Source organism: Panthera onca, chromosome B3 (genome assembly GCF_046562875.1).
Source record: "Panthera onca isolate mPanOnc1 chromosome B3, mPanOnc1 haplotype 2, whole genome shotgun sequence".
In the NCBI taxonomy this organism is placed as follows: domain Eukaryota; kingdom Metazoa; phylum Chordata; class Mammalia; order Carnivora; family Felidae; genus Panthera; species Panthera onca.
In genome coordinates, this window is record NC_138344.1 from 93,003,455 (window position 1) to 93,016,997 (window position 13,543).

At 36.0% G+C, this 13,543-nt stretch overlaps 1 protein-coding gene across 4 annotated transcripts in view; it reads left to right on the forward strand.

Annotated features, from left to right (window-relative positions):
* Positions 1 to 13,543, forward strand: part of FANCM (FA complementation group M) — a 71,366-nt gene that overhangs the window by 6,574 nt on the left and 51,249 nt on the right. For all 4 annotated transcript variants that reach the window (XM_081795924.1, XM_060619615.3, XM_081795923.1 and 1 more), the window contains exons 4-7: positions 3,749 to 3,907; positions 10,103 to 10,234; positions 11,882 to 12,014; positions 13,119 to 13,244. In XM_081795924.1, coding sequence (XP_081652050.1) covers positions 3,749 to 3,907; positions 10,103 to 10,234; positions 11,882 to 12,014; positions 13,119 to 13,244 — 550 coding nt within the window. The remainder of the gene's footprint in view (positions 1 to 3,748; positions 3,908 to 10,102; positions 10,235 to 11,881; positions 12,015 to 13,118; positions 13,245 to 13,543) is intronic.

Consider the following 13,543-nt stretch of genomic DNA (forward strand, 5'->3'; position numbering starts at 1 on the left):
TTTCTTCTCTCCAATTTATTCAATTCTTTGTATCAATATGGACTAATAGATGTTTATTTTTATCTATGGGCTGCATTCCAGTGTTATCATTATTAATTTTTTGTTCAGATTATTCCATCTTTGGCCATTGGGAGCTCTTTTAAGATGGCACCTATGTTCTTTTGGACATGCACTTTTTTTTTTTCCTTGTGAACACTTTCCATCTTGCATCACAGGATATTTTATGCTCATTTAATATTTTTCATGTCCCAGCCATGGAATCATTTCTCCAGGGAGCTCTGGTTTCCTTTATTAAAGGAGGATAAAAGTGCAGATTTTGAACCCCATCTCATGACACTCTAATTTAGTAGCTCTGAATGGTCTACTGTATTGAGTTTTGAAGACTTTCTATGTTAAGTTTCAATCCTGTCAAGTTGTAAGACTTTTTTCTTCTGTTCATAGCCTTGATATTTTTTCAGAAATTTCTGTACTGTCTCTGCTCTTACCCCAATCTCTTTAAACATGCTTGATGGTTTTTATTTATTTTTTATTATTTTTTAAGTTTATTTATTTATTTTGGGAAAGAAAAAGAGAACCGGTGGGGGTGGGGGGGGGGCAGGGGCAAGGGCAGAGAGAGGGAAACAGAGGATCTGAAGCAGGCTCTCTGCTGACAGCAGAGAAGAGAACCTGATGCAGGGCTTGAACTCATGAACTGAGAAATCATGACCTGAGCTGAAGTTGGACTCTTAACTGACTGAGCCACCCAGGTGCCCCCATGCTTGATGGTTTTTGTCATCTTTCAAGTCTTTGCTGAAATGTTACACTTCAAAAAGTTTCACTCTAAGCTATCAAAAGTTAGCTCTCCCTATGTTGTGATTTCCACTTGTGTGTGTGTGTTTTTGTTCTTAATCATAATATGTCATTCTTTTACTTATTCATTTATTTGTTGTCTTTTTCCCCCGTGAAAATAGTAGCTATATGATTATAGAGATTATGTCTATCTTGGTCATAGCTGTATTATCAACCCAATGCCTGGCCTGTGGGAATCATTCAAATATTTATTGAATGATTAAAAATATTAATGTCTTGGGGCGCCTGGGTGGCTCAGTCGGTTGAGTGTCCGACTTCGGCTCAGGTCATGATCTTGCGGTCCAGGAGTTCGAGCCCCGCATTGGGCTCTGTGCTGACAGCTGAGAGCCTGGAGCCTGCTTCGGATTCTGTGTCTCCCTCTCTCTCTCTGCCCCTCCCCTGCTCATGCTATGTCTCTCTCACTCTCAAAAATGAATAAATGTTAAAATATTAATGTCTTACTCAGTTTTATAAAATGGTCATAATTCTACTGCAGATTATGTGGACCCTCAGTAACTGTAGTGTACTATATTATGTATTGTACCACATGTTGCGAATACAAAGATGATTAAGATATGATTCTTGTTCTAGAGTATTTTTTATTTGAAATTCTATTTATATAATTTGATAATATATAAATTTGTTAAATTGATTTTATATGATTTGTTAAATTGATATTATATAAATTTATATAATACATTTATATAAATATAATTTGAAATTATATTTACTTTGGGGCACCTGGCTGGCTCAGTCAGTAATGCGTATGACTCATGATCTCAGGATTGTAAGCTCAAGGCCCACATTGGGGGTAGACCTTACTTAAAAACTAGTATATACATGCAATTATATTTTGTTTGTTTTTTTGAAAACTTATGAGGCTTTTCTAGCTTTAAAAAAAAAAGCTCTTGGGACGCCCAGGTGGCTCAGTCAGTAAAGCATCTGACTTTGGCTCAGGTCATGATCTCATGGTTCGTGAATTCGAGCTCCGCATCAAACTCTCTGCTATCAGCTTGGAGTCCACTTCAGATCTTCTGTCTCCCTCTGTATCTCTCCCCTCTCCCACTGTCTCTCTTGCTCTGTCTCAAGAATAAATAAACATTAAAATAAAAATAAAGCTCTTAATTTCTAGACACTTTCAGATTCTCCCCCCTGCCCCCCACCCCCACATTGGTTCATTTATTCTTTCTTTCAATTCTTTTTTAAAAAAAAATTATCATTGAGGTATAGTTGACATGTTATGTTAGTTTCAGGTGTCCCACATTAGTGACTTGACAATTCTATACATTACTCAGTGCTCACCACAATAATTAAAGTCACAATTTGTCACTGTATAACATTATTACAGTATTATTGACTATATTCCCTATGCTGTGCTTGTCATCTCTGTAACTTATTTTATGACTGGAAGTTTGTACTTCACTTATTTTGCCTATTCCTCCACCCACCTCTTCTCTGGCAACCACCAGTTCATTTTCTATATTTAAGAGTCTTGTTTGTTTGTTTTGATTTTTAGATTCCACATATAAGTGAAATAATATGGCATTTGTTTTTCTCTGACTTATTTCACTTAGCATATCCATGTCCATCTATGTTGTCACAAATGGCATGATTTCATTTTTTATGGCTGCATAATCAGTGTGTATGTGTGTGAGTGTAACATACACACTATATATATATGTGTATATATATATCACATGTATGTGAGGTATCTCACATATTTATTGAGGTACAATTGGGTTGCTTTCATATCTTGGCTATTGTAAATAATGCTGCAATAGGTCTTTCACCTCTTTGGTTACATTTATTTCTAGGTATTTTATTCTTTTGGGTGCGGTTGTAAATTGATTTTCTTCATTTCTCTCTCTACTTCTTTGTTACTAGTCTATAGAAATGCAACAGATTTCTGTATAATAATTTTGTATCCTGCAACTTTATTGAATTCATTTATTCTAAGTTTTTCGGTGGAGTCTTTAAGTTTCTTTGAACTTTAAAAAAAAAATTTTTATTTATTTTGAGATGGAGATAGAGAGTGTGTGTGCGTGAGCACTACCAGGGGAGGGGCAGGGAAAGGGGGAGAGAGAATCCTAGGCAGGCTCTGTGCTGTGCTAGGGCTCGATGTCACTAACTGTGAGATCATGACCTGAGCTGAAATCAAGATTCTCTTAACCGACTGAGGCACACAGGTGCCCCTTTCTTTCAACTTTGATCACACTGTCAGTATTTGAATTTATGTTTTTGCTCCAGTTCCCTGAAATTACAATTCAACTTTTGTATAAGCTTTCAGTGAAGAAAATTTAGAAGTACAGTATATCCAGAAATATATTCACATTATATATACTGGAAAATATTCTAATTTATCAATAATTAATTTAGTGTAGCATATACCCTATCTCCTCAATTTCTTAACAAGTCAATTTGTAAAGTACTTCTAAGATATGTTTGTGTCATTTAACAGTAACAAGACTTCTCTGTTCTACACACACACACACACACACACACACACACACACACACACCATTGGACAAAAGTGTTTGCCAGAAAACAAGGAAATCTGGGTTGTAGTTCTGGCTCTAAAATTGACTATGTTACATAATGTTTTGGTGATTTATTTGCTAATCTAAAGCTTCTGTTTTGTCTGAGTCTTCATAAGATGTAGATGAAGGAATATATCACTCCCATTGAAAGGTGCAAAATATGTTTGAGGAACTTATTGGATGTTTACTAATATTCTTATTTTTTAGATGCTTGGCTGGAAAGGCTGCATGAAAGATGTTTCAAAGCCTTATCCTCCTATTGTACCACTATTATAGTTTAAAAAAGGTTTAATATGAATTTTACCACTATTTTATTTTTGTTGGTAGCCTAAACTAAAAATTTAACATGTAATATAATTATAATCATACTTGATTTTGTGTAGGCTGTTCAACAGGTTATTACTAACCTACGAATTGGGCAGATAGAACTTCGTTCTGAAGATTCTCCAGATATTTTGCCGTACTCTCATGAAAGACGAGTTGAAAAGCTAGTTGTTCCCCTTGGTGAAGAACTTGTAGCCATCCAAAAGGCATATATCCAGGTAAGACATTTGTATCATAATTCAGGGTTTTGATGAATGAACTGATAATGTATTTTATTTTGTAGAATCTGGTGTGAGCATATTACATATTTATATCATTTTATATCATTAGTATTTGAAATATTCTTTGAAATTAATATTTTTGGAATGAGTACCCTGTTTTGTTAGTTACTATTAATTAAAGAGGAAATATAAAATGATGGACCATTTCTACAAGCCAATAACAACCTTATTTTTTATTTATTAAAAAAAATTTTTTTTTTAATTGTTTATTTATTTTTGAGAGAGACAGAGACAATGTGAGTGGATTAGGGGCAGAGAGAGAGGGAGACACAGAAGCAGAAGCAGGCTCCAGGCTCTGAGCTGTCAGCACAGCACCTGACGCAGGGCTCGAACTCACGAGCTGTGAGATCATGACCTGAGCCTAAGTCGGACGCTCAACTGACTGAGCCACCCAGGCGCCCCCAACCTTATTTTTTAAAATACACCTATTAAAACACACACACATGCGTATAAATAGCAGAGCATAGAAAACCTAAGTGTATAGCTCACTGAATTTTCATGTAGTGAACACACTTAGAATACATGTCCAGATGTAAACAGAAGCTTCTTTATTTTATTTATTTATTTTTTTTAACGTTTATTTATTTTTGAGACAGAGAGAGACAGAGCATGAACGGGGGAGGGTCAGAGAGAGGGAGACACAGAATCTGAAACAGGCTCCAGGCTCTGAGCTGTCAGCACAGAGCCCGACGCGGGGCTCGAACTCACGGACCGCGAGATCATGACCTGAGCCGAAGTCGGCCGCTTAACCGACTGAGCCACCCAGGCGCCCCCAGAAGCTTCTTTATAAGAAAATATATTTTCAGTATTTTCTTCCTGGGTCTCTTATACAGCAATGATTCTCAACTGGAGGCAGTTTTGCCCACCTGGTAACATTTGGCAGTCTTGACACAGTTTTGGTTGTCATAACTGGAAAGGGTAGAGTACAGTTGCTAGTAGAACCCAATATGTAGAGACTAAGAATGCTGCTTAATTCATCTGTAATGAACAGGATAGACCTCCAACCACAAAGAATTATCTGGGCCAATTGTCAGTATTACAGTGATTGAGAAATTGCTTAGACAGTCATCACATCCAATGGGAAAAATTTGAGGTAACACATTCTTTTTCTATAGCTCATAATTAGTGTCATGCTAAGAGAACATTTTGTTTTCATATCTTCATTGTTATGGATTAAAGATGCCTGCAGATTTTTCACACTCCTCCCATGGAGAGAGAAGATGCATTTTCTTTTCCCTCCAATCTAGACTGTCTCTGTGACTCACTTTCACCAGCAGAATGTGATAAACCCTAAGTAAGCCATGATGAAACTCAGCTAAGCCATGTTCAGGAGAAATGAGGAAACAGTAGATAGCTAGAATCGAAGGCATAGACATATGGCCCCAGTCGAGGTATGTTAACCCTTAACCTCCAGCTATTTGAGGCTCTAGACATCAAAGAGCAGAGATTAGCTGTCCCTGCAGTGCCCTGACAGAATTTTTGACTTTTGACATTTTATTTTACAGTAGTTTTAGATTTTCAGGAAATATGCACAAATAGTATAGAGATTTCCATTGGGGAGATACTGTGAGACTACTTGAAAGTCCTATTTCTCAACATACTTTGGCCTATTTTATTTTATTTATATAATTTTTTTTTTTATTTTTTAATATTTGCATCCAAATTAGTTAGCATATAGTGAAACAGTGATTTCAGGAGTAGATTCCTTAATGTCCCTTACCCATTTAGCCCATACCCCCTCCCACAACCCCTCTAGCAACCCTCACTTTGTTCTCCATATTTATGATTCTCTTCTGTTTTGTCCCCCTCTCTGTTTTTATATTATTTTTGTTTCCCTTCCCTTATGTTCATCTGTTATGTCTCTTAAAAATCCTCATATGAGTGAAGTCATATGATTTTTGTCTTTCTCTGACTGATTTCACTTAGCATAATACCCTCCAGTTCCATCCACGTAGTTGCAAATGGCAAGATTTCATTCTTTTTGATTGCCGAGTAATACTCCATTGTATATATATATACCACATCTTCTTTATCCATTCATCCATTGATGGGGCATTTGGGTTCTTTCCATACTTTGGCTGTTGTTGATAGTGCTGCTATAAACATGGGGGTGCATGTGTCCCTTTGAAACAGCACACTTGTATCCCGTGGATGAATGCCTAGTAGTGCATTTGCTAAGTCATAGGGTAGTTCTATTTTTAGGTTTTTGAGGAATCTCCATACTGTTTTCCAGAGTGGCTGCACCAGCTTGCATTGCCACCAACAATGCAAAAGAGATCCTCTTTCTCCGCATACTTGCCAGCATCTGTTGTTGCCTGAGTTGTTAATGTTAGCCATTCTGACAGGTGTAAGGTGGTATCTCATTGTGGTTTTGATTTGTATTTCCCTGATGATGAGTGATGTTGAGCATTTTTCATGTGTCGGTTGGCCATCTGGATGTCTTCCTTGGAGAAGTGTCTATTCATGTCTTTCGCCCATTTCTTCACTGGATTATTATTCTTCACTGGTTTTTTGGATGTTGAATTTGATAATTTCTTTATAGATTTTGGATACTAACCCTTTGTCTGATATGTCATTTGCAAATATCTTCTCCCATTCTTTCATTTGCCTTTTAGTTTTGCTGATTGTTTCCTTTGCTGTGCAAAAGCTTTTTATTTTGATGAGGTCCCAGGAGTTCATTTTTGCTTTTGTTTCCCTTGCCTCCGGAGATATGTTGAGTAAGAAGTTGCTGTGGCCAAGATCAAAGAGGTTTTTGCCTGTGCCCTCCAATTTTAGCATGCAATAATGGTTCTTGCCTGCTACAGTTATTTCTGTTTGCATAATCACGGTTTCTCCTTTTCCTCAATTCTTTCATATTGTCAACTTGAATTCTTATATAATGAAGACCTGTTTCTTCTCCTTCATTTACTAATTCAGTTCTTTGTATCAATATAGACTAATAGGTATTTATTTTTCTCTGTGCACTACAATCTAATACTGTCATTATTAATTTTGTTGCTCATATTGCTTCAGCTTTGGCCATTTAGAGCTCCTTGTGGTTTTTGGGCTTGTGCCTTTTTGTTTTAATGCTTAACTTTCTGGCATCACAAGATGTTTCATTCTCATTAAGTTTTTCTTGTGTCCCAGCCATGGAATGGACCATTTCTCCAGGAAATTCTTGTTCCTTTTATGGGAGATTGGTATTTTCAAACCAAGATCTGTGTGTTAGGTGTGCTCATTGTTACTGTGGTGTCTTGACCTGAGCCCTTAGTGAATTCTTTTTTATTTTTTTTTAAGTTTTATTTATTTATTTGATGAGGGCCCGGGGGGGTGGGGGAGAGAATCCCAAGGAAGCTCCTCACCACCAGAATAGAGCCCGACATGGGGCTCTATCCCATGAACTGTGAGATCATGACCTGAGCCAAAATCAAGAGTTGGAAGCTTAACTGACCACTAACTTAGCATTACTGCTTGAATTCTTATCTGAAGAATTAGAATCATGAGTAAATGTTTTTTTAATTGAGTTTATTTAATTTTTAATTTATTTATTTTGAGAGAAAGCATGCATGTACATAAGCTGAGGAGAGACAGAGAGGGAGAGAGAGAATCCCAAGCAGGCTCCACACTGTCAGCACAGAGCTCAACACAAGGCTTGAACTCATGAAATGTGAGGTCATGACTTGAGCTGAAACCAAAAATCAGACGCTTAACCAACTGAGCCACTCATGTGCCCCAGTTGTTTTAATTTCTTATGTTTTGAAGTACTTTGTAATGCAGAAATAGATAACCAAAATATTCATTTATCATTTAACCTTTAATAAGTCTTTTTAAAGAAAAGTTCTATAGGATTATGGTTAATATTTTTAAATTGTAACAAATTTGAAGCATTACTAATTTAAGATACGGCAAAGAATTTCAAGTAATCATCTCTTTTTTTAAATTTTAACTTAAAAAAAAATATTTATTTATTTTTGAGGGTGGGGAAGATCAGAGAGAGAGACAGAAAACCAAGCAGGGTATTCGAACTAACAACTGTGAGATCATGACCTGAGCCAAAATTCAGAATCCAGCACTTAACTGACTAAGCCACTCAGGTGTCCCTCATCTCCTTTTTAATTAAAAAAAAAATTTATTTAAATATAGTTGTCATGAAATGTTGCAGTAGTTTCAGGTGTACAAAATAGTGATTTGTCAAGTTTATATGTTTTGCTATGCTCATCACAATTGTAACTACCATCTGTCACCATGCGATGTTACTATATCATTGACTATGGTTTCCTTTGCAATGCCTATTTATTTATTTATTTATTTAATTTATTAATTTTTTTTTTATTTAACTCTTTTTACATTTATTTATTTTTGATAGAGACAGAGCACAAGTGGGGGAGGGGCAGAGAGAGAAGGAGGCACACAATCTGAAGCAGGCTTCAGGCTCCGACCTGTCAGCACAGAGTCCACCGTGGGGCTCAAACTCAGAAACTGCGAGATCATGACCTGAGCCGAAGTCGGATGCTTAACTGACTGAGCCACCCATGTGTCCCAATTTATTTTTTTAAAGTAAACTCTTCACCCAACATGTGGCTTGAACTCACTACCCCAAGATCAAGAGTTGCATGCTATACCAACTGAGCCAGCCAGGAGCTCCTGGAAACTTTTTATTTTGATGTAATAATCACTTCCTTAATACTAATACATTTTCTCATGATTAAAATCATTGCATTTATAAGGATCTAAAAATTATAATTTTTATAAACACATATAGTAGGCATTTAATTTTAGTGATATTTTTAGAGTACTTCTGTAGGTATTATGATCAGCAAAACTGGAAGGGAGGAAAAATAAAACTCTACTAAATTGCCCTATTTTAGGAAATATGAATCAGGCAAAAGTTTAAACTTTTATACAACTGTATTGTTGTAGTAGGTCTTCATCAGGAAGTCTCTGTTTTCCTTCCCTCTGCCATCAAACTCATTCCTGCATCAGGACCTTTCGAATGCTGTTTCCTCTGGCTCTTTCCTCAAAACCTGTCAGCATTCACATGTCGGTTCCAATAGTACCTCTTCAGAGAGACTATCTTTGTTTACCTTTCCCTCAAAAACTATAGTATTACTGTGTTTTAGGTTCTTGTACATTTATCTCTTTGTTCACTCTTTGTTCTTTGCTTCCCTTCATCGGATATACGTTTTTATGAAAGTAGTGACTTCATTTGTCTCAGCTACAAATTCTCAGCCGTTAGGACAATGCTTGACATATACTAGGTGCTTAATAAATATTTCTTGAAAGAATGAATCAACAAATCACATTGAATGTACTCAAGGCATTTTGATTTAGTCAGCCAGACTGCAAATATTTACCTATATGCCAGACTTTGTTCTTCATATTGAGATGCATCAGTGAGAAATTAAAAGTCCTCCATTAATTGTGCTTAGATTATAGTGTGTGTGGGTTGGGGAGGAAAGGGACTTAAGAAATACACAGATAAACATGTATGTCTTGTTATTTAAAAAAATTTTTTTTAATGTTTATTTTTGAGAGAAGGAGAAAGCAAGAGAGGGGCAGAGAGAGAGGGAGACACAGAATCTGAAGCAGGCTCCAGGTTCTGAGCTGTCAGCACAGAGCCTGACATGGGGCTTGAACTCACAGACTGTGACATCATGACCTGAGCTGAAGTTGGACACTCAACCGACTGAGCCACCTAGGCACCCCAACATATATGTTCTTAAATTATAGTTGGATCTAGTAATTGGTTATGCTGACTTTCATATGGATGTTTTCTGGGGATAAATGTTAAGTATTCTTAAGTTTTGTTATTTTGCTGTGTTTACTTCAAAACGTAAGACAAACTTCATTTAATATATGACTTCTATTTTAATGTGTGAGGAAATGATTATATTTGAGAAAAGACTTTATTTTTTTAATGTTTATTTCTGAGAGAGACAGAGCACATGAGCAGGGGAGGAGCAGAGAGAATGGGAGACACAGAATCCGAAGCAAGCTCCAAGCTGTCAGCACAGAGCCTGATGTGGGGCTCGAACCCACCCGTGAGCTCATGACCTGAGCTGAAGTCAAATGCTTAACTAACTGAGCCACCCAGGCGCCCCTTGAAAAAGGACTTTAAACTAAACTTAAACTAAATTTCATTGAAATTTGCAGGTTTTGGAAGCATTTGCCAGTTCTTTGATTCAGAGGAATGTTTTGATGAGAAGGGATATCCCTAATCTAACAAAATACCAGTTAATTTTGGCAAGAGATCAGTTTAGGAAAAACCCATCTCCAAATATTGTGGTAGGTATTTTTAAATTAATTTTGAAGAGATTAAGTTTTAGTGCTATGATAAAATGTAAATAATGGTTGTTTTCTTGGTATATATTAGCTCATCAAGAATTCAGATATGATTTATGTAGTTCATAAAAGCATGAAAAAATCTAGCAAGAATGCACCTTAATGCTTTGAATTAAGTTAATTTTATCTTCTAACTTTTAATAAAGACTTGGTATTTTAGTTCATTTCTGTGTTGCAAAATCAAAGTGCTATGAGAGGGTAGATTCTAACTAACTTTTCACCTAGAGCATCATAGTAAGTTTCTTATTTCTAATCTTCTTAGGAAAAAATTAGATGGATAGGAACATACCCATCAAGCTAGGTCCAAAGTTAGAAGAGATGCTCACAAGTACAAAAAGGCACTGAGTCATTCTTTGAACTGAGAGGTAATGCATGTGCAAAAGAACAGAGGCATTGAATGATGGTATGAAGGAGTCAGTGAACTAGCCATTGTGGCTGAGGTAAAAGATCGAGGAAGTCAGATATGATAGTCTAGGTTGTGTGCACACAAGAATGGTTTTAAATATTACACCGAGAAATACTGATTTTTATCTCATAGTATCTGGGGGAACCACTAAGGGAAACTTTTCTGTAAAATTACATTATATTATACTAAACTTTAATAGGATGTGTTTAAATTTCTGCTAGGAGTTAAAGGTTCATTTAAATTTTAAGTACTAAATCTGAACCTGTTGAACTTGGATCTCACTAATGAGAGTTTATATTTTGTAGAGACAGGGTTTTACCCTTTCAGGTAATTGGGGTGCCATTTTAGGGCATTTATCACTATGCTGTGAACATTTAAAATGGCTATTGCTATTTATTGATCTTAAATGCTACTAGGAATGTAAGGTCCAGAATAATAGTTATCTTGAATAAAGGAAAATAATAAAAATCTATTTTCAGTGGTCTCTCTTACCTTATTACATAGTTACACCTGCTGTATGTTCTCATTAAAGGAATACGTATTTCACTTTTCCTTGAGAGTAGTGGTTAAAAGCACAAGTACCCTGAGCCAGAGTTTGTGGATTCAAATACTGGCTCTACAGTTTCCTCATCTATAAAATGGGCATAACCGTAGTACCTACCTCCCAGGTGTTGAGATTAAGTGAGTTTGTGTAAGTGATGTGCTTAAAACAGTGTCTGGTGCTAAGACAGTGTCACATGTTACTATGGTATGTATGTGTGGTGTGAAATGTTAGTGTTAAACTGTCTGATTAAATTCTGTTCTGGTGCCAGTAACATTTATGAGGACAGGCCAATATGTGACTTATTTTCCATTATATCCCAAATATCTATCTCCATGCTTGATATGTTAAATAGTTTTGAAAGAACAAATGAATATACATACTGCTAATAATTTACCTATAATGAGAAACAGTATATGATACATATTTCTCTCCTTCACTTATTCTCTTTAAAGTGTAAGTTTCGTATTGAATTAAAAAAAATAAAGGCACAGATTTTATATGGAAAATACACTGGCCCCTTTCCAAAGCAAGGTCCTATGATATTCTATAGGTAGACCTTCAATAGAGCAGTAAATTCTACACAGAACATGTATCTTTATTTCTTCCTTTGGTTAAATTTGGTCTGTGCTTGTTTTTCTAGGGAATACAACAAGGCATTATCGAGGGAGAGTTTGCTATTTGTATTAGTTTATATCATGGTTATGAATTATTGCAGCAAATGGGAATGAGATCATTATATTTCTTTCTTTGTGGAATTATGGATGGAACTAAAGGTAAATTATATTAAATTATTTAAAGGAATAATGACATGTTATTATTTTGGTTAAAGATATATTGAACACTTGGGTTACTTAAAAATGCTTTATTTTAGGGGTGCCTGGGTAGCTCAGTTGGTTGAGCCTCTGACTTTAGCTCAGGTCATGATCTCCCATCTCGTGAGTTCGAGCCCCACATCGGGCTCTGTGCTGACAGCCTGGAGCCTGCTTTGGATTCTGTGTCTCCCACTCTCTCTGCCCCTCTCCCACTCACGCTCTGTCTCTCTCAAAAATAAAATTAAAAAAAATTTTTAAATGCTTTATTTACTTAAAATGTTTATTTATTTATTTGAGAGAGAGGGAGTATGAGCAGGGGAGGGACAGAAGAGAGGAGAGAGAGAATCCCAAGCAGGCTTCATGCTCAGTGCAGAGCTCAATATGGGTCTCAGTCTCACAAACTGTGAGCTCATGACCTGAGCTGAAGTCGGGAGTTGGATGCTTAACCCACTGAGCCACCTAGGTGCATCCAAAATGCTTTATTTTAAAAAGCAATAAAATAGGGGTGCCTGGCTGACTCAGTAGAATATGCAGCTCTTGATCTTGGGGTCATGAATTCGAACCCTACTTTGGGTGTAGAGATTATTTAACAAAACAAAACAAACAAAAAGCAATGTAATAGTTATGTAACAAATGACTGTTTTTTTGTTTTTGATAAATTGGTAGTAAAAAGCAAGCCATTTAATACATATGTGACTGTGGAACTGAAAACAGTTGCTGGTTTTTATGTTTAAATTAGAAAAATTTGTATTCATTGCTAAAGTTTAATTTCTTTTAATTTTTATTTTATTATTTTTTAAAGCTGTATTTATTTATTTTCAGAGAGAGGGGCTGGGGAGAGGCAGAGAGAGAGGGAGAGAGAATCCTAAGCAGGCTCTGCACCTTCAGTGTCGAGCCCGATGTGGGGCTTGAACTCACGAACCATGAGATCATGACATGAGCCGAAATTAAGAGTTTGATGCTCAACTGACTGAGCCACCCAGGCGCCCCTAATTTCTTTTTAATGAATAATAAATTTGATTAACTTATTTGTTAATTTGGAAAATCTTTACTTAATTTCTGAAGGAATGACTCGGGCAAAAAATGAACTTAGCCGAAATGAAGACTTCATGAAACTCTATAATCATCTAGAGTGCATGTTTGCACATACACGTGGTACTTCAGCAAGTGGCTCTTCTACTATCCAAAAAGGTCTGGTTTTTCTTTTAAAACTTTATATTATTTCTTTATCAGATTAATTTTGAAATTAGACTTCATTGATCCAAATTATCTATAATCACTTTTATTTCTGTGGCAACGGATCTGTTAAATGCTTAAAGATTTTATTCTTTAAGTTAGGATAAGTATATATTCAAGGTTATAAACTTTAAATAGATGCTAGTAGTTGTTACTGTTAGTGAAAATTCTTTGAACTACCAAAAACTGATTTAAAGCTTAATTCAAAACCTATTTTTCCCATCTACTTTGCTTCTGATTTCATCTGGATTCTC